The following is a 21,288-nucleotide window of genomic DNA, read 5'->3' on the forward strand; positions in this document are numbered from 1 at the left end:
TCACGTAATAAAATTCTAGGTGATTATTTCAACCCTATTTGGAATGAAATAATGTATATTGTTCTTCCATAATAAACATTTAATAATTTTGCAGTTTTTAGTAATATTGCTACCTTATTGTTTTAAACTATGAATATTAAAAAAAATTATTACGTAGAAATGCTTAGCCAAACAAAGTTTTAAATTTTTTTTACTGAAGTAATGTTTAAAATGCTTAGTAGTAGCAAAATTATTAAAATAAATGTTACAAATATAGGAAATTCTGGCATTATGAATGTGATTTCTTCAATTAATTTTATTGCGATATCTCGAAAACGAACCATGGATGTTATAAAGTATTGCAGTCTTGAAATTGTGTTATTATTTGTTACCAACAAAAGAACACCACCATTCGGCATAAATGTTTACTTAGAAACTAAATTTTAGGTTAAAGCATCTACACTCACCATGTTTGGCGAAGAACAAAATTTCCCGAGTGATTCAAACCAGTAGGACTGATGGTTTGTAAACGTATGTACGTTGTAAATGGTTTGTAAGACAAATATAACCAGGGTTGTCAGTTGTTTCAAGCGCACCAGGGTTTCTGAACCTGGGGGCGCTGGGTTCGAGTCCCAGCTCGTGTTGCATGTGTAAGCCCCAGGGCACAAGCGAGGGCTGTGACAGCATCTGGCGGGCAACACCTGCCGCGCTTCCAAAGATGGCGTCGTCTCCACCGAACCGAACTATCAGCTTCTTGGTGTCTAAACTGACACCCTGCCAACACGGCGTGTGGGGTGGAGGAAGAGCTAAGATGACACCCCCTAGCCATCTCTTGCATCCGCTATTGCCTGCTTCAAGATTTGGTAAAAGTTCCGTACAGTAGCGTAGCCAGGATTTGTGTATGGGGGGGGGGGGGGGTTAAGAAGCAAAGCGGGGAGTAAAAATTTGGACTTTAAGGTGTAAAAGAGTGCTATTTGAGCAGTTTTCGGTACTTAACTTTAATCATTGTAATGGTAGGAATATTATTAATTTTTTAATAAAAAAATTGTTTGCGTGATGAAGTAAGAAATTAATTAAAGATATTTTAATCAATCCAAGTGCCTTGTCCACGTCCACTCAAAATCATAAATCATGCTCGAAGCTCGACAGTAAAAAAAAGGAATAAAAATGGCTGGGTTTCGGCAGAACTGGCCTATTCCTGGAAACAATTAGCTTTAGCTTGAAGAGTTACCCAGTCACCACCTGCTTATAATTACCGCGCTGGTTAAATACAGTAGGTGTAAGATATTTGAAAGCTTGGGACCCGTCACGGCGTCACAACCTTATAGCTTCTGCTCGCGACAGGGGTAGGGGAAGGGAAGGGGAATCGGTAGGGCTCGCTTACCCTTCCCCTCCAGTGCAGTGGCCGGTGATAGCAGTAAGGCACCCAGACGTTTAGCTAAACTGCTTTCAGATAAGAAAAAAAATAATGGCTAAGGGGGAAGGGGTTATAACCCCTAACCCCCCCCCCCTGGCTACGCCCTTGGTTCCGTATCACGTATCCAAGTTTAATCCCTTGATCCTGATGGCATGATTTAGAATACGTTGATCCCATGGCACATGAAACTTGCTGTTTTAACTTAGTACGTCGAAAGATCCTGTGCATAACAAAAAAAAACTTGTGATATAACAACGAATTATTTGTAAAATATATACGAAAGTAAAAAAAAAAATCCACAGACCCCGACATAAATAGTGATTCCGAGTTCATGTTATGTCCAGGGTCTCTCGACATAACTAAAACAGCAAGCATCATGTAAGAGATGATCAATATATAAAGGATCATGCCATCAGGTTCAAGGGATAAACTTGGTTAAAGGGATACGGAATAACTACCTAAATGTTTTTTTTTCCCAGAACATCAGATGGATGTTGCTATTGTGAGATTGTTTTTACGTACAGTATATTTCAGTTAAAGAGAGCATTTCAGAATCTATGCTAGAGGCTTATTTCATTTAATAATATTATATAAGTTTAAACTTCTGGTCCTAATGTGTCGTCAGTTGGAACGTGTGGAAACCTGAGATGAGACCTGAAAAATTCGGGGATTCATTTCGAGAAATGCTACAATTTAAATGATTATACTGTGCCCGGCAGTTATCTTAGCGTCTCTCAGCGCGGGGGTGCGGGGACAGCGGGACCGGAGAAAGAAGAGGGGGTAAGCAGGCGACACGTAGCCGAGAGCCGTGTAGTGGCTGTCAGGAAAATATCGCCCTTCAGTGTATACCCGAAAATGGAAGGCGAAGGTGGCAGCTCGCAGAGGCGCGGTAAAGTGATACATAGCGAAGAACGGGAAATAATAAAAACCGTGATGCAGTGTTGTGATGAAGTAGAAAAAATAAATTTCTGCTCGAGCCTTTACAGAGACCGACGGCAAAAGCAGCGAAGTACACGGGTGTGAGTGAACGGTCCATAGTCACCGTAAGTATATTTGATGGGACAAAGTAAAACGTTGCAGGTTTAGATAATAGTTTGTTACTTATCCTGACAGATGAGTACAAATATTCGAGCACAACCACTGCAATTTACACAATGTTACACTTATGTAGTACAAGTACAATTCATAGGATTTCTCACTTTTGGTTTGGTAACCCATCGCTCTTGGCCAAAAGGCCTTACCGCCCTGGGGCCCCCACGGGCGTGGATACAGACTTACGTAGTGTAGGAAGTCACGCTAGGAAGTCTGTTCTGCTAGTACAACCTGGCCGCTGACCTTGACAATAGGGTATCGCTTTCTCTTCGCCCTCCCCTTTCCCACAGACAGGACTAGGGAGCTCAGACGCCAAGTTATCTGCCGGATACAGTAAGTTAGTGCTGCTTCTGCCATTGGTCCACTGTTAATCTGGAGTAATGAGGGCCAATTAGAGACCCTCACTCATAGAAGTGTCGAATCACAGGCTGCCCAGTCGAGACGACTCACAAGTCGACAGCCAATGAACAATTGGTATTTGCCAGAGGACAGTGGAGTCTATCCTAGAGGTCGTTGAACCATCAAAATTTTCCAGTCTTTATAGTTAATGTTAACTTTCATGCACTTCTCGACATATATTATCGGGTGCAAGTGTTCATCGAGGTGTGTATTTCTTGAAGGTGTTTTCCAAACTTCATACATGAGGAGCCACAGCCGACAACATCTCTGGTTCTGAGACCCGCCCCTGAGGACAGCCCCGCTTGAACGATGGCAGACGACGAGAATGGTCAGGAGGCGGCGCCACCGGAAGAAGAGGCGGCGCCACCGGAAGAAGAGGCACCACCACCGGAAGAAGAGGCACCACCACCGGAAGAAGCGGCGCCACCACCGGAAGAAGCGGCGCCACCACCGGAAGAAGCGGCGCCACCACCGGAAGAAGAGACACCGCCGCCAGCGCAAGCGCCGCCTCCACCGGAAAAGAAGACAGCTCCGGCGAAAGAGAATTCAGACTGTGAGAAAGGTAAACAAACCAAACAAAAATTAATATACCCACGTAATTATAAAAATACCGTAGTTTTTTTTTAATCTCACAAGTTTTGCACAATTTTTGAAGTTATATAGGCGAGTTATTAAAAAAAAATGATGAGAGTGAAATTTTAAGATGCGCACGCATCACTGTAACACAAAATTAACAGGTTGAAGCTGCCCGCTAAACCTCTCATTAAGTCTCGAAGAAAAGCTACCAACAAAATAGAAATAGAACCTCTATTAGTCGCGCATGTTGGCACGCTCGTCGCATCTGATCACTGTTTTCATATTTATAATATTTATCCACATGTTTCTGGTTTATACATTCATAACACGTGTTTTAGTTTCATACAAGTGCGAAATTATATTTGTGCTAATAAATTATATTCAGTAGTGAATTAAATTGAATATTTTGATTGATATTTACTATTCATAAATATTCGTAAAAAAATGTGCTTATATACTTTTTCAAGTGCTCCAATATAATAATTAAGGTTAACTACCCATATGTATTATTTATTGATATAAATTAAAATATTATTATTTAATATAATTAATAATAAATATTATTAAATTTTTAATGTTAAATTTTTATTATTGGTTATTTAATATTTACAAAATAAAGAAATAAAATTAATAAAAAATTTGTGATAAAAATTAAAATCGAACTTAATATTAAAATATTAATTTTTAAAATTTATTATTAAATTGAATAAATAATAAATACTTATAAAAATTAATGAACAAATTTAATGAAAACTTTTGATAAAAATTTAAAGCGTGCGAGAAAATCTTCTATAATATGAAACAGGTTAAGGCAGGCTTTTTATAAGGAGCAATTTAAAAAATTTGTTTTATTTTTCCAATTTCGTCATTTAAATTTAGCAATTTAATGACATTGATTTGATTTCAGTTTATTTCTGTAACTAATTGATCGTGATTATATTTTAACAAATTATTTAAATTAAATCTGCAAAAACTGTAAATAATATTTGAAAATTAAAAAGTATGCAATTTTTCATCAATGTTTTCTTATGACGTTATCACGTAAAATTATCGTCCGTAAACCGACTTTACAGACAACCTCCTTCCCTTTTTTTAAATGCACAAACATAACAAAAGTATAAAAAGAACACTATCCATCACTGCGATTAATTATTTAATTTCAAATTAGAGAGAGAAAAATGTTTGAGATGGATCAGAACAAAAATAAACTTTGATGGTGTGATGTGATTTAAAACATATTACACATATTAGAGGTTATGTTAGACGGAGAATATTGGAAGTGAAACTTTTCTGGAGACACGTGTTTGCCAGAGTGACAGGGATGACAGGGGTGACAGGGGTGACAGGGCCTTGCGTGTGTCATGTGCGCAGGCTCCCCGGCGGACAGGAAGTCACGTGGTCGGAAGCACGACGAGGACAAGGAGTGCAGAGAGAAGCCGAGGAAGAAGAAGGAGAAGGACAGGGCGGAGAGGAACGAGCGACTGTCCACCCCGAAGAAGAGGTGACCGTCCTCCCCCCCTCCTCATCGCGGCGCTGACTCACGTGTTGGCGGGAGATGCCTCCAGCACTCAGCCCCGAGCCACGCAGCACCTGACCTGGCTTATCGCACATGTCCAGCATCTCCCCTTATCTCTTATCACAGAGACCGCAGCCTCTCTGCCTCCCCCCCCACTCACATCACGGCGCTGACTCACGTGTTGGCGGGAGATGCCTCCAGCACTCAGCCCCGAGCCACGCAGCACCTGACCTGGCTTATCGCACATGTCCAGCATCTCCCCTTATCTCTTATCACAGAGACCGCAGCCTCTCTGCCTCCCCCCCCCCCTCCACATCACGGCGCTGACTCACGTGTTGGCGGGAGATGCCTCCAGCACTCAGCCCCGAGCCACGCAGCACCTGACCTGGCTTATCGCACATGTCCAGCATCTCCCCTTATCTCTTATCACAGAGACCGCAGCCTCTCTGCCTCCCCCCCTCCACATCACAGCGCTGACTCACGTGTTGGCGGGAGATGCCTCTAGCACTCAGCCCCGTGCCACGCAGCACCTGACCTGGCTTATCACACATGTCCAGCGTCTCCCCTTATCTCTTCTCACAGAGACCGCAGCCTCTCTGCCTCCCCCCCCCCCTCCACATCACGGCGCTGACTCACGTGTTGGCGGGAGATGCCTCCAGCACTCAGCCCCGAGCCACGCAGCACCTGACCTGGCTTATCACACATGTCCAGCGTCTCCCCTTATCTCTTATCACAGAGACCGCAGCCTCTCTGCCTCCCCCCCCCTTACACATCACGGCGCTGACTCACGTGTTGGTGGGAGATGCCTCCAGCACTCAGCCCCGAGCCACGCAGCACCTGACCTGGCTTATCACACATGTCCAGCGACTCCCCTTATCTCTTATCACAGAGACCGCAGCCTCTCTGCCTCCCCCCCCCCCTCCACATCACGGCGCTGACTCACGTGTTGGTGGGAGATGCCTCCAGCACTCAGCCCCGAGCCACGCAGCACCTGACCTGGCTTATCACACATGTCCAGCATCTCCCCTTATCTCTTATCACAGAGACCGCAGCCTCTCTGCCTCCCCCCCTCCACATCACGGCGCTGACTCACGTGTTGGCGGGAGATGCCTCCAGCACTCAGCCCCGAGCCACGCAGCACCTGACCTGGCTTATCACACATGTCCAGCGACTCCCCTTATCTCTTATCACAGAGACCGCAGCCTCTCTGCCTCCCCCCCCACTCACATCACGGCGCTGACTCACGTGTTGGCGGGAGATGCCTCCAGCACTCAGCCCCGAGCCACGCAGCACCTGACCTGGCTTATCACACATGTCCAGCGTCACCCCTTATCTCTTATCACAGAGACCGCAGCCTCTCTGCCTCCCCCCCCCCCTCCACATCACGGCGCTGACTCACGTGTTGGCGGGAGATGCCTCCAGCACTCAGCCCCGAGCCACGCAGCACCTGACCTGGCTTATCACACATGTCCAGCGTCTCCCCTTATCTCTTATCACAGAGACCGCAGCCTCTCTCTCCCTCTCCCCCCTCCTCATCCCGGCGCTGACTCACATGTTGGCGGGAGATGCCTCCAGCACTCAGCCCCGAGCCACGCAGCACCTGACCTGGCTTATCACACATGTCCAGCGTCTCCCCTTATCTCTTATCACAGAGACCGCAGCCTCTCTCTCCCTCTCCCCCCTCCTCATCCCGGCGCTGACTCACATGTTGGCGGGAGATGCCTCCAGCACTCAGCCCCGAGCCACGCAGCACCTGACCTGGCTTATCACACATGTCCAGCGTCACCCCTTATCTCTTATCACAGAGGCCACAGCCCCTCTCCTTCTCCCCCCCTTCTCAACACGGCGCTGACGCACGTGAAGGCGGGAGATGCCTCCAGCACTCAGCCCCGAGCCACGCAGAACCTGACCTGGCTTATCACACATGTCCAGCGTCTCCCCTTATCTCTTATCACAGAGGCCACAGCCCCTCTCCCTCTCCCCCCTCCTTATCACGGCGCTGACCCGTTACGCACATTGTTCCGTTACGCTGAGTCCCGTTACGCTCATTGTTCCGTTACGCTGTGCCCCGTTACGCTCATTGTTCCGTTACGCTGTGTTCCGTTACGCTGTCGGCGAGTGCAGTAATAATAGGTTATGTTACAATTGACTAAAAAAATTATGGTGATTCATATAATTGACGATAGATATTTGATTAAAGTATATTTATATGAAAACTTGTTCATAATTATATTTAAACTTTATAGCTAAACACCAGTATTTAAATTAATTACAAGTCATCTACACGTGAACGTTTTTCGTCGACTGTTTATAAAGTGAAGTGAAAAGTTAATGTGGTTATCATTGATTATTACAACAACAATTTCGGCAATAAAGGTTAATTATTCTTGCATTTTAAAAATCTGATTACTGGTATAATTCAAGTATTTATTCTTTTATTATTTAAATAAAAATTGATTCAATTTTATTCATAAAAGTATGCAATCATTTCATCAGTGTTTTTTTATGATGTTGGCACGTTAAACTATCGTCCGTAAACCGACTTCACAGACAACCAATTTTTTTATTTTGATATTTTCCCCCTGGAGCTCCGTGCACCGCGTGCCCTTGACCCTGGATGAGGTCACGTGTGTATGTGGGGAGTTAGTCATGGCGCCAATTGCTGCCACGGCTGGCCAATACCCTCCTAAAACACGATGCATGCACCCTCTCCCGCATGGCTAACCCCTGCATGATTAGAGCATATAGGCTTCGGCCTGAGACGCACTTAGAGTCTATCCCTAACCCAGACCCCTCCCAAATACACTTAGTTTTAATTTAGGTTAGGAAAAAAAATGTGTGTATGTGTCTGTGTCCCAGGGACCTGGAGGCAGTGCTGCGCGACATGTGGCCAGTGCTGGACCTCAACAGCGTGGAGATGCTCAAGAACATGCTCATGAAGGAGTACAACATGACGAGGAGGTGAGCGCGACGCCATCTTGTTCCGCCCTCCCTGCGGCTGCGTGGTAGGACGGGTGCACAGTTGAAACAGAGTTGACCGCCATGTTCCCCAACCTACTGCTGATTCACAACAGCGCGCGGGAGGGAAATGAACATAGGAATTTTTATTTCTGTTACGGACGCAAGGTGCAACCCCCAATGAGAGTAGAGCATGAAGTAGAGGCCTTTAAAATTTGCGTATTCAAATCGTGAAATGCTACAGCTCAAATAATTATATCTTAGTGCTTCTTCTGCCAATGGTTAACTGTTAAGCTGGAGTAATGAGGGCCAATTAGAAGCCCTCACTCGTAGAAGTGTCGAATCACAGGCCGCCCAGTCGAGACGACTCACAAGTCAACGGCCAATGAACAGTTGGAATTTGCCCGAGTGTGTAGAGGATAGTGGAGTCTATCCTGGAGGTCGTTGAACCCGCGAATTTTCCCGGTCTCTAGTAAGAAGCCATTTTAGCGGTACTAGAGAACTGTTTATGTTTATCAATCACATTGTGGCGAGAAATTGTCGATATATTAAAATTATCAGGTGCAATTAATTAAACTTATTACTTACAAGTCACTAGAAAATTCCGTAGTTAGAATGGTTAGCTAAAAAAAAAAAAAAAAAAACGATATAACCCTTTTTTTATATTTATGTTGAGAAACTGTGCTCAGAAATTGCTGGTCAGATGTCACGGGATAATCATTTGGTAGTTAACATAGTTTACTTTCTAGCACTGCCAACGGCTGTCGAATACATCGCGAAGTTTCAATGGCTGAAATCAACAGTAAGATTTCAATTGTGAACCATGGCCTGCTATTGGGAACCCAGCCTTGCAGATGTCTAAAGGGTCTTCGAGTGTCTAGAGACGGGATCTTTTGGCCCGGACCCCGGACAGAGCACAGTTGCTCGTGTTTGCTCTGATTTTAGTACAATTACAAGTCTGTTGTAATATGCCATATGCGCAGATAACCATAACAGATATGGCCACGGCACAGTTTAGTATTTTAAGATATGTACCTCGGAGGTAAGTTACACAAGAGAGTCGCACCTGTTTTTTCGATCCATGTGCGTCTCTGCCTGAGGACGGGAGCAGATAGCAGTTACCGAAACGTCGCTTGTTTCTGTTTTAGAAAACTACATACATATTGTGTTTGTTTTGTCTTTTCGTTTTGTCGTGTTTTTTTGTCTTGTTTCAACTGTTGTGCTGAATTTTTTTTTGGGTTGAATATTTTTTGTGCTGTCATCATTTGTGGGATTTTTTTAGTTCTTTTTTGTTTTTGGAAAACTATTGTGTTTGTTTCGTCTTTTCGTTTTGCTGTGTATTTGTCTCGTTTCAACTGTTAAAGTGAAAATTTTTTTTGGTTCAATATTTTTGTGCTGTCATCATTTGTGGTTTTTTTTTCGTTATGTTAGTCCATTTTTCTTTGTTTTTCTTTGTTTGTTGACCATATTCCTGTTATGGAATATTATGTGGTGTTTATATCCTGTTGACAACAGAATTTTTTTGCTTAATTTGTGGTTTTGTCTTTTGTGTTTTTTGTAGTTATCTTCTACAGACATACATGTGCTTAGCAATGGCGTATGTCCAAAAGCTTACATCAAATCAAGTTACATATAACCATATTTTTCAAGAAAGCAGTTATTTTTTTTGAAAACAGTACCTCACTTATTTACTGAACTATATTGTATTCAAAATATGTCAATTTTTTGATACATCTTAGATCTTAGTGTTGTATGCCACTATAAAGAACGTCAAGTTTATGGATGAAAGTGAAATTAGCGTTTTGTGCCTACGAAGTAAAGATACGTAATTTTTTTCTTCTTTAAAGTTGGGGTTTGAAAAGTTGTACATTAAGTAATGGGGAAAGGGCACGTCAGAATGTTTTCCCCCAGGACCTTATATTCCCTCGCCTACCCTAAAAGCTCACACACCGGCGGGCAATGGTGTAAGCCTTTCTCTTCAGGTAGCAGTGACATGAGGCAATAATATAAGTTATTTTCCTTCAAGACTTCAAATTATGGCAACCACTTGCGAGTATCTTGGTATGGAACATGTTGATATCTCGTTAATTTCAAGCAACCGCAAATAGGAACTGCCAATAATTAAAAATCTTAACGGCTGTTACTCATAGTAATAACAGAGTAAACAGTAAACCTAAGATCTGCTAACATTTTGTTACACTTCACACTCTACTGATGACTTGTGTAACTGGTGGACTAAGACAAATATATTTTAATTATTAAATCATATAACATGGATTTAAAATTACATTATAAAAGAATGGGCCAGCCCTAATTAGAAAATTAACATTAACCATTGGACACAATTAAAATAGAATCAGAAACAATAAACAGGTGTGTCGGGCAGAGAGGTGGGTGGCAAGGTCGCGGTGTGTCGGGCAGAGAGGTGGGTTGCAAGGTCGCGGTGTGTCCGGCAGAAAGGTGGGTTGCAAGGTCCCAGTGTGTACGGCAGAGAGTTGGGTTGCAAGGTCCCTGTGTGTACGGCAGAGAGGTGGGTTGCAAGGTCGCGGTGTGTCCGGCAGAAAGGTGGGTTGCAAGGTCCCTGTGTGTACGGCAGAGAGGTGGGTTGCAAGGTCCCTGTGTGTACGGCAGAGAGGTGGGTTGCAAGGTCGCGGTGTGTCCGGCAGAAAGGTGGGTTGCTAGGTCGCGGTGTGTCCGGCAGAAAGGTGGGTTGCAAGGTCGTGGTATGTCCGGCAGAAAGGTGGGTTGCAAGGTCCCTGTGTGTACGGCAGAGAGGTAAGTTGCAAGGTCGCGGTGAGTCCGGCAGAAAGGTGGGTTGCAAGGTCAAAGTGTGTACGGCAGAGAGGTGGGTTGCAAGGTCCCAGTCTGTACGGCAGAGAGGTGGGTTGCAAGGTCCCAGTGTGTACGGCAGAGAGGTGGGTTGCAAGGTCCCAGTGTGTACGGCAGAGAGGTGGGTTGCAAGGTCCCTGTGTGTACGGCAGAGAGGTGGGTTGCAAGGTCCCTGTGTGTACGGCAGAGAGGTGGGTTGCAAGGTCCCTGTGTGTACGGCAGAGAGGTGGGTTGCAAGGTCCCAGTGTGTACGGCAGAGAGGTGGGTTGCAAGATCGCGGTGTGTCCGGCAGAGAGGTGGGTTGCAAGGTCGCGGTGTGTCCGGCAGAAAGGTGGGTTGCAAGATCGCGGTGTGTCCGGCAAAAAGGTGGGTTGCAAGGTCGCGGTGTGTCCGGCAGAGAGGTGGGTTGCAAGGTCGCGGTGTGTCCGGCAGAAAGGTGGGTTGCAAGGTCAAAGTGTGTACGGCAGAGAGGTGGGTTGCAAGATCGCGGTGTGTCCGACAAAAAGGTGGGTTGCAAGGTCGCGGTGTGTCCGGCAGAAAGGTGGGTTGCAAGGTCCCAGTGTGTACGGCAGAGAGGTGGGTTGCAAGGTCCCAGTGTGTACGGCAGAGAGGTGGGTTGCAAGGTCCCTGTGTGTCCGGCAGAGAGGTAGGTTGCAAGATCGCGGTGTGTCCGGCAAAAAGGTGGGTTGCAAGGTCGCGGTGTGTCCGGCAGAGAGGTGTGTTGCAAGGTCCCAGTGTGTACGGCAGAGAGGTGGGTTGCAAGGTCCCAGTGTGTACGGCAGAGAGGTGGGTTGCAAGATCGCGGTGTGTCCGGCAAAAAGGTGGGTTGCAAGGTCGCGGTGTGTCCGGCAGAAAGGTGGGTTGCAAGGTCAAAGTGTGTACGGCAGAGAGGTGGGTTGCAAGGTCCCAGTGTGTACGGCAGAGAGGTGGGTTGCAAGGTCCCTGTGTGTACGGCAGAGAGGTGGGTTGCAAGGTCCCAGTGTGTACGGCAGAGAGGTGGGTTGCAAGGTCCCTGTGTGTACGGCAGAGAGGTGGGTTGCAAGATCGCGGTGTGTCCGGCAAAAAGGTGGGTTGCAAGGTCGCGGTGTGTCCGGCAGAAAGGTGGGTTGCAAGGTCAAAGTGTGTACGGCAGAGAGGTGGGTTGCAAGGTCCCAGTGTGTACGGCAGAGAGGTGGGTTGCAAGGTCCCTGTGTGTACGGCAGAGAGGTGGGTTGCAAGGTCGCGGTGTGTCCGGCAGAAAGGTGGGTTGCAAGGTCCCTGTGTGTACGGCAGAGAGGTGGGTTGCCAGGTCCCAGTGTGTACGGCAGAGAGGTGGGTTGCAAGGTCCCAGTGTGTACGGCAGAGAGGTGGGTTGCAAGGTCGCGGTGTGTCCGGCAGAGAGGTGGGTTGCAAGGTAGCGGTGTGTCCGGCAGAAAGGTGGGTTGCAAGTTCAAAGTGTGTACGGCAGAGAGGTGGGTTGCAAGGTCCCAGTGTGTACGGCAGAGAGGTGGGTTGCAAGGTCGCGGTGTTTCCGGCAGAGAGGTGGGTTGCAAGGTCGCGGTGTGTACGGCAGAGAGGTGGGTTCCAAGGTCCCTGTGTGTCCGTAAGAGAGGTTTATTGCAAGGTCGCGGTGTGTCCGGCAGAGAGGTGGGTTGCAAGGTCGCGGTGTGTCCGGCAGAAAGGTGGGTTGCAAGGTCAAAGTGTGTACGGCAGAGAGGTGGGTTGCAAGGTCCCAGTGTGTACGGCAGAGTGGTGGGTAAAAGGTCGCGGTGTGTCCGGCAGAGAGGTGGGTTGCAAGGTCGCGGTGTGTCCGGCAGAGAGGTGGGTTGCAAGGTCGCGGTGTGTCCGGCAGAAAGGTGGGTTGCAAGGTCAAAGTGTGTACGGCAGAGAGGTGGGTTGCAAGGTCCCAGTGTGTACGGCAGAGTGGTGGGTTGCAAGGTCGCGGTGTGTCCGGCAGAGAGGTGTGTTGCAAGGTCGCGGTGTGTCCGGCAGAGAGGTGGGTTGCAAGGTCGCGGTGTGTCCGGCAGAGAGGTGGGTTGCAAGGTCGCGGTGTGTCCGGCAGAAAGGTGGGTTGCAAGGTCTCAGTGTGTCCGGCAGAAAGGTGTGTTGCAAGGTCCCTGTGTGTCGGGCAGAGAGGTGGGTTGCAAGGTCGCGGTGTGTCCGGCAGAGAGGTGGGTTGCAAGGTCACGGTGTGTCCGGCAGAGAGGTGGTTTGCAAGGTGGCGGTGTGTCCGGCAGAGAGGTGGGTTGCAAGGTCGCGGTGTGTCCGGCAGAGAGGTCGGTTGCAAGGTCGCGGTGTGTCCGGCAGAAAGGTGGGTTGCAAGGTCAAAGTGTGTACGGCAGAGAGGTAGGTTGCAAGGTCCCAGTGTGTACGGCAGAGAGGTTGGTTGCAAGGTCGCGGTGTGTACGGCAGAGAGGTGGGTTGAAAGGTCCCGGTGTGTTGGACAGAGAGGTGGGTTACAAGGTCGCGGTGTGTACGGCAGAGAGGTGGGTTGCAAGGTCCCGGTGTGTCGGGCAAGGAGGTGGGTTGCAAGGTCGCGGTTTGTCCAGCAGAGAGAGGGGTTGCAAGGTCGCGGTGTGTACGGCAGAGAGGAGGGTTGCAAGGTCGCGGTGTGTACGGCAGAGAGGTGGGTTGCAAGGTCCCGGTGTGTCGGGCAGAGAGGTGGGTTGCAAGGTCGCGGTGTGTCAGCAGAGAGAGGGGTTGCAAGGTCCCGGTGTGTCGGGCAGAGAGGTGGGTTGCAAGGTCGCGGTTTGTTCAGCAGAGAGGTGGGTTTCAAGGTATCGGTTTGTCCGGCAGAGAGGTGGGTTGCAAGGTCGCGGTGTGTCCGGCAGAGAGGTGTGTTGCAAGGTCGCGGTGTGTCCTGCAGTAAGGTGTGTTGCAAGGTCGCGGTGTGTCCGGCAGAGAGGTTGGTGGCAAGGTCGCGGTGTGTCCGGCAGAGAGGTGTGTTGCAAGGTCGCGGTGTGTCCGGCAGAGAGGTGTGTTGCAAGGTCGCGGTGTGTCCGGCAGAGAGGTGTGTTGCAAGGTCGCGGTGTGTCCGGCAGAGAGGTGTGTTGCAAGGTCGCGGTGTGTCCGGCAGAGAGGTGTGTTGCAAGGTCGCGGTGTGTCCGGCAGAGAGGTGTGTTGCAAGGTCGCGGTGTGTCCGGCAGAGAGGTGTGTTGCATGGTCGCGGTGTGTCCTGCAGTAAGGTGTGTTGCAAGGTCGCGGTGTGTCCGGCAGAGAGGTGGGTGGCAAGGTCGCGGTGTGTCGGGCAGAGAGGTGGGTGGCAAGGTCGCGGTGTGACCGGCAGAGAGGTGTGTTGCAAGGTCGCGTTGTGTCCGGCAGAGAGGTGTGTTGCAAGGTCGCGGTGTGTCCGGCAGAGAAATGTGTTGCAAGGTCGCTTTGTGTCCGGCAGAGAGGTGTGTTGCAAGGTCGCGGTGTGTCCGGCAGAGAGGTGTGTTGCAAGGTCGCGGTGTGTCCGGCAGAGAGGTGTGTTGCAAGGTCGCGATGTGTCCGGCAGAGAGGTGTGTTGCAAGGTCGCGGTGTGTCCTGCAGTAAGGTGTGTTGCAAGGTCGCGGTGTGTCCGGCAGAGAGGTGGGTGGCAAGGTCGCGGTGTGTCCGGCAGAGAGGTGTGTTGCAAGGTCCCGGTGTATACGGCAGAGAGGTGTGTTGCAAGGTCGTGGTGTGTCGGGCAGAGAGGTGGGTGGCAAGGTCGCGGTGTTTCCAGCAGAGAGGTGTGTTGCAAGGTCGTGGTGTGTCCGGCAGAGAGGTGTGTTGCAAGGTCGTGGTGTGTCCGGCAGAGAGGTGTGTTGCAAGGTCGCGGTGTGTCCGGCAGAGAGGTGTGTTGCAAGGTCGCGGTGTGTCCGGCAGAGAGGTGTGTTGCAAGGTCGCGGTGTGTCCGGCAGAGAGGTGTGTTGCAAGGTCGCGGTGTGTCCGGCAGAGAGGTGGGTTGCAAGGTCGCGGTGTGTCCTGCAGTAAGGTGTGTTGCAAGGTCGCGGTGTGTCCGGCAGAGAGGTGGGTGGCAAGGTCGCGGTGTGTCGGGCAGAGAGGTGGGTGGCAAGGTCGCGGTGTGTCCGGCAGAGAGGTGTGTTGCAAGGTCGTGGTGTGTCTGCAGAGAGGTGTGTTGCAAGGTCGCGGTGTGTCCGGCAGAGAGGTGTGTTGCAAGGTCGCGGTGTTTCCAGCAGAGAGGTGTGTTGCAAGGTCGTGGTGTGTCCGGCAGAGAGGTGTGTTGCAAGGTCGTGGTGTGTCCGGCAGAGAGGTGTGTTGCAAGGTCGCGGTGTGTCCGGCGGAGAGGTGTGTTGCAAGGTCGCGGTGTGTCCGGCAGAGAGGTGTGTTGCAAGGTCGCGGGGTGTCCGGCAGAGAGGTGTGTTGCAAGGTCGCGGTGTGCCCGGCAGAGAGGTGTGTTGCAAGGTCGCGGTGTGTCCGGCAGAGAGGTGGGTTGCAAGGTCGCGGTGTGTCCTGCAGTAAGGTGTGTTGCAAGGTCGCGGTGTGTCCGGCAGAGAGGTGTGTTGCAAGGTCGCGGTGTGTCCAGCTGAGAGGTGGGTTGCAAGATCGCGGTGTTTCCAGCAGAGAGGTGTGTTGCAAGGTCGTGGTGTGTCCGGCAGAGAGGTATGTTGCAAGGTCGCGGTGTGTTCGGCAGAGAGGTGTGTTGCAAGGTCGCGGTGTTTCCAGCAGAGAGTTGTGTTGCAAGGTCGTGGTGTGTCCGGCAGAGAGGTGTGTTGCAAGGTCGTGGTGTGTCCGGCAGAGAGGTGTGTTGCAAGGTCGCGGTGTGTCCGGCAGAGAGGTGTGTTGCAAGGTCGCGGTGTGTCCGGCAGAGAGGTGTGTTGCAAGGTCGCGGTGTGTCCGGCAGAGAGGTGTGTTGCAAGGTCGCGGTGTGTCCGGCAGAGAGGTGTGTTGCAAGGTCGCGTTGTGTCCGGCAGAGAGGTGTGTTGCAAGGTCGCGGTGTGTCCGGCAGAGAGGTGGGTGGCAAGGTCGCGGTGTGTCCGGCAGAGAGGTGTGTTTCAAGGTCGCGTTGTGTCCGGCAGAGAGGTGTGTTGCAAGGTCGCGGTGTGTCCGGCAGAGAGGTGTGTTGCAAGGTCGCGGTGTGTCCGGCAGAGAGGTGTGTTGCAAGGTCGCGGTGTGTCCGGCAGAGAGGTGTGTTGCAAGGTCGCGGTGTGTACGGCAGAGAGTTGTGTTGCAAGGTCGCGGTGTGTCCGGCAGAGAGGTGTGTTGCAAGGTCGCGGTGTGTCCTGCAGTAAGGTGTGTTGCAAGGTCGCGGTGTGTCCGGCAGAGAGGTGGGTGGCCAGGTCGCGGTGTGTCGGGCAGAGAGGTGGGTGGCAAGGTCGCGGTGTGTCCGGCAGAGAGGTGTGTTCCAAGGTCGCGGTGTGTCCGGCAGAGAGGTGTGTTGCAAGGTCGCGGTGTGTCCGGCAGAGAGGTGTGTTGCAAGGTCGCGGTGTGTCCGGCAGAGAGGTGTGTTGCAAGGTCGCGGTGTGTCCGGCAGAGAGGTGTGTTGCAAGGTCGCTTTGTGTCCGGCAGAGAGGTGTGTTGCAAGGTCGCGGTGTGTCCGGCAGAGAGGTGTGTTGCAAGGTTGCGGTGTGTCCGGCAGAGAGGTGTGTTGCAAGGTCGCGGTGTGTCCGGCAGAGAGGTGTGTTGCAAGGTTGCGGTGTGTCCGGCAGAGAGGTGGGTTGCAAGGTCGCCGTGTATCCGGCAGAGATGTGGGTTGCAAGTTCGTGGTTTGTCCGGCAGGGAGGTGGACGCGCTGACCGAGGTGCCGCAGAGGCCGCTGGGGCTGGAGAGGTTCGCCGCCGAGGAGCGCGAGAAGCTGTACAGCCGCAGGTACCTGGAGCGCATCACGCAGAACCTAGCGCACAGACTCTACGACTACGGCCAGGCCAAGAAGAAGGTGAAGAGGACGGACGACGTGGTGTGGTTGGGTGACGCGCTGGCCGAGCACATGTGGGAGGACAGCAGGCAGACCAGGTGCATGGTGGAGGCGGGTTGCGGGCCGTGCAAGGAGAACCAGAGGCAAGTGAAGCTGCTCAGGAGGAACTTCGCCGAGAGGATAGCGAGCTGGATCCTGGGCGTGGCCGCGGAGGCGGACGAGTTCGCGGAGGAGGACGAGAAAAAAAGGAGGGAAGCCAAAGAACGGAAACAGAGGAAGAGACGTGGAGGGAAGAAGAAAGGCAAGCATGGCAAATCCAAAGACGGAGACGGACTGGAAGATGGTGAGGCACTTAAAGATGGAGAACAAGAAGGAGCTGGCGAGATAACAGAAGAATTTGAAATGACGACGACGACGACTCAGGTGTTTGAAGACCAATTTGCAGCCTACGGTGGAATCATACCACTGGACGAGGTCGATTGTGACACGGAGGAATGTTTAATGGAAATAGATTACGTAGATCCTGAACATACGGAAATGGTTATTCTGAACCCAAGTCCAGACGAAACAGACACGCGAAGAGCTCGACTCTTCGAAGCCGATGGGACAGAGGTGTTCTTGGATAAGGGTGCCAAGGGAGTGGAAATCTTGCTTCCTCCAAGAGACGATCAGCACAAGATGTCCTCAGAATTGTCCGGCTTCACGGAGCTTGACTTCGGATCGGCGAAGGTGGACAAGGAGAGGACTTACCTGGTAAAGGACAAGGGTGATATGTACTACGTTGAAGAACTAGCCATGCCTAGGAAACCTGGCGAGGTCTGGACCATGCCCGCCACAGTGGCGAAGGTTCTAACAAGTGCGTTTAAAGCGGAGCTGGTCAGCAAGCCAGGCGATGAAGAGACAAATCAAGAGGCATCGGGTGACAAACAGATCGAGGCAAACGGTGATCAGAAGAGAGAGGGTAGTGAACAGATGGAGGAAATGGTGACTGAGAGTAGCGGAATGCAACCTGTAGTGCAAAGAATTGATGTAAAGAAAATCGTAGCATCTAAACTGACCGACGCCATGCTAAAGGCAGGCAAGCAGGTGGATGACTCGACGACAGCTGTGATTGATACAGTGTCCGAGCGCATCGCAGACATCTTTGAAAAAATTCTCGATGAGGTAAGCATAATTCTTTGTTATTTAAAACATGTCCCATATCTCAATGCTAAGCCGAGAACCGTTGATAGGCCAGTAAATTTGCGGTTCTGAATAAAAAAATTCAAAAGTGTCATAGTTTTCGAGTTAGAGGCAATTATTTTTACCAATATTTTAATCCCGGCACGCCACCAAATTATTATAAACTGCTACGGATTTACATATAACCCTACTTTCGATAACAGTTCAAAATTAAAATTAAAACATGCTATACTTTTAAGGATAAAAATTATTTGTAAGCTCATGTGACAACAAAATATCAGGTAGATTTGACCACGCATAAGATAAAAAAAAAATTACTTTGCTAGCTTAGCAAGTTATTTGAAAATATAGTTGATTAGGTTAATCATGTTAGCCCATGGAAAACGACCATTGCCATCTGGAAGAACAGTTGTGTCAGCGGTTACAGGTTCTGGGCGTTGTCAAACCCGTCACCTCCGCGCTGCCTCGACGAACCATCGAAAGGAGCGCTTCGCCTGTGTCATAGCCCCATGTGGTCATCTGCCCGAGGGGATGGCTGGAGATCGACCCACCGTCAACTGTTGAGGCCCCAATGCACGATCAGTTAGAACTGTCAGTTCGGCATCACCAGTTGGAACTCACCGGTCCGAACTGCCTCGTGCGTGTGCAAGGACGGTGGACTGATCAGTCGGAACTGGTGGACTGAAGAACCTATCACATCTGACTCGGTCAAAACTGCCGTGTGTGGGAACAGCGTCTCGCCAGTCCGAGCAATCAGTCCATCAGCCGAGTGTCATGGCAGACATCTTTGATAATACTCTTTGGTTGCTATGCTAAATTGTTTTCCTTTTTGATTACTACAATTATAATGTAGTCAGAATCAAACTACCAATCATACAATAATAAAAAATAAATATCAGTACTTATTTATATACACAATATCAACAATCAATATATAATCAAATGTACTGGCAACATACAAAATTTTTCTTCCATATTTTATGATGAAACGATACACACAACAGCAAAAGCAACTACAAGGATGATTGTGTGTGTGGGAGGCTTTAGTTCAGTCCAGACTGTCAGTTGGGACTATTCGGTCCTAACTGAGCACCTGGACTCATCAATCCAACCCAAACTGAGCATTCCGAACAGGGAGCTGGACTGATCGTGTGTGGGGGCCCTAAGAAAGCCAGTCATGAAGAGCGGTCCTCCTTCCAGAGAACCCGATATCCAATACCAGTCCGGTCATCCACATGCTGGTTTCCCTTAGCCTCACGGAGTCACTCCGCACAGTTTGAGCCTGCTGGAACAGGCCGTCAAAATTGCCGAGACGTGAGAGGTGTCACGTGCCTGCCGGTGACAGGTCGCCGAGTCGTGAGAGGTGTCGCGTGCCGGCAGGTGACAGGTCGCCGAGACGTGATAGGTGTCGCATGCCTGCAGGTGACAGGTCGTCGAGACGTGAGAGGTGTCGCATGCCTGCAGGTGACAGGTCGCCGAGACGTGAGAGGTGTCGCGTGCCTGCAGGTGACAGGTCGCCGAGATGTGAGAGGTGTCATGTACCAGCAGGTGTCAGGTCGCCGAGACGTGAGAGGTGTCGCGTGCCTGCAGGTGACAGGTCGCCGAGACGTGAGAGGTGTCGCGTGCCTGCAGGTGACAGGTCGCCGAGACGTGAGAGGTGTCACGTACCAGCAGGTGTCAGGTCGCCGAGACGTGAGAGGTGTCGCGTGCCGGCAGGTGACAGGTCGCCGAGACGTGAGAGGTGTCACGTACCAGCAGGTGTCAGGTCGCCGAGACGTGAGAGGTGTGATGTGTCCGCACGTGACAGGTCGCCGAGAAGTGAGAGGTGTCGCATGCCCGCACGTGACAGGTCGCCGAGAAGTGAGAGGTGTCGCATGCCTGCATGTTACAGGTTGCCGAGACGTGAGAGGTGTCGCATGCCTGCAGGTGACAGGTCGCCGAGACGTGAGAGGTGTCACGTACCAGCAGGTGTCAGGTCGCCGAGATGTGAGAGGTGTGATGTGCCCGCACGTGACAGGTCGCCGAGAAGTGAGAGGTGTCGCATGCCTGCATGTTACAGGTTGCCGAGACGTGAGAGGTGTCGCATGCCTGCAGGTGACAGGTCGCCGAGACGTGAGAGGTGTCACGTACCAGCAGGTGTCAGGTCGCCGAGACGTGAGAGGTGTGATGTGTCCACACGTGACAGGTCGCCGAGAAGTGAGAGGTGTCGCATGCCCGCACGTGACAGGTCGCCGAGAAGTGAGAGGTGTCGCATGCCTGCAGGTGACAGGTCGCCGAGACGTGAGAAGTGTCACGTACCAGCAGGTGTCAGGTCGCCGAGACGTGAGAGGTGTGATGTGTCCGCACGTGACAGGTCGCCGAGAAGTGAGAGGTGTCGCATGCCCGCACGTGACAGGTCGCCGAGAAGTGAGAGGTGTCGCATGCCTGCATGTTACAGGTTGCCGAGACGTGAGAGGTGTCGCATGCCTGCAGGTGACAGGTCGCCGAGACGTGAGAGGTGTCACGTACCAGCAGGTGTCAGGTCGCCGAGATGTGAGAGGTGTGATGTGCCCGCACGTGACAGGTCGCGGAGACGTGAGAGGTGTGATGTGCCCGCACGTGACAGGTTGCGGAGATGTGAGAGGTGTCGCGTGCCGGCAGGTGTCAGGTCGCCGAGACGTGAGAGGTGTGATGTGCCGGCAGGTGACACTGAAGGACCGCTGCGAGGACCGCTGGCAGGAGGCGGGCCAGCTGGCCGAGGAGTGGGTGGGCTGGGTGCTGGAGGCCGCGGAGGCGGCGCGGCGACGGCCCGGCGAGGCGGACGCCACGTGGGAGCAGTGGCGGCAGCGCGCCGCCCTCCAGTACCAGCAGTTCCAGGACAGGAGGCGGCGGCTAGACGCCACCTTGGAGGCCTGCGACACACCCGCCGGCCCCCCGCCTGACCTCGCCTGACCTCGCCTGACATCGCCTCACCTCGCCTGACCCCGCCTGACCTCGCCTGACCTCGCCTGACATCGCCTCACCTCGCCTGACTTCGCCTGACCCCGCCTGACCTCGCCTGACCTCGCCTGACCTCGCCTGACCTCGCCTGACTTCGCCTGACCTCGCCTCACCTCGCCTGACCCCGCCTGACCTCGCCTGACCTCGCCTGACCTCGCCTGACCACGTCGAGGCACTCAGTAGTGGCTCCTCGCTACACATCCTCAACCATCTAGGACTTAAATTACCGAACTACTTACATATTTACTAAACATTATCTAAAATTATTCTAATTCTACACTCCAAAAACATTGTACTAGAATTTCGGAAATACAGCCTTACCCATCTAAGTTGTTAAAGGTTTACTCTATTTCTTCCTAAATATACCAGGAATAAAAGTAATCCCATACACCACAAAAGATTGAGACTCGTTGAATGATATATTTCAGAAAAGCTACAATATGTCAGTAAATTAATGTAGTTTCCATAAAATCATCTGAAGCACACTTAGTGCTGTAAGATGGTGAATAATGTACATATAACCACGCATAGCAAAAGCCATACGTC

The 21,288-nt window shown here is 50.8% G+C and overlaps 1 protein-coding gene across 3 annotated transcripts; it reads left to right on the plus strand.

Annotated features, from left to right (window-relative positions):
• Positions 1-356: 356 nt before the first annotated feature.
• On the plus strand, positions 357-21,080 carry LOC134539094 (uncharacterized). Of its 3 annotated transcripts, none has more exons than XM_063380864.1 (6): positions 357-500; positions 3,109-3,449; positions 4,835-4,964; positions 7,839-7,940; positions 16,446-17,745; positions 20,446-21,080. In XM_063380864.1, the coding sequence occupies exons 2-6, from the start codon at positions 3,197-3,199 to the stop codon at positions 20,692-20,694; spliced, it is 2,034 nt and encodes a 677-aa protein (XP_063236934.1). In that variant the 5' UTR covers positions 357-500; positions 3,109-3,196; the 3' UTR covers positions 20,695-21,080. The 3 variants fall into 3 exon arrangements, with proteins under 3 accessions (XP_063236934.1, XP_063237084.1, XP_063237016.1); XM_063381014.1 differs by having other exon boundaries at positions 367-510; XM_063380946.1 differs by having other exon boundaries at positions 411-514.
• Positions 21,081-21,288: the final 208 nt, after the last annotated feature.

This window comes from Bacillus rossius, chromosome 1 (assembly GCF_032445375.1).
Source record: "Bacillus rossius redtenbacheri isolate Brsri chromosome 1, Brsri_v3, whole genome shotgun sequence".
NCBI lineage: Eukaryota > Metazoa > Arthropoda > Insecta > Phasmatodea > Bacillidae > Bacillus > Bacillus rossius.

Excerpts from the sequence above, each read along its gene's own strand:
- LOC134539094 (XM_063380864.1), top strand. The coding sequence starts at position 3,197 with ATGGCAGACGACGAGAATGGTCAGGAGGCGGCGCCACCGGAAGAAGAG. Across the intron at positions 3,450-4,834 it reads GAATTCAGACTGTGAGAAAG|GCTCCCCGGCGGACAGGAAG; the intron begins GTAAACAAACCA and ends TCATGTGCGCAG. Across the intron at positions 17,746-20,445 it reads TTGAAAAAATTCTCGATGAG|GTGACACTGAAGGACCGCTG; the intron begins GTAAGCATAATT and ends ATGTGCCGGCAG.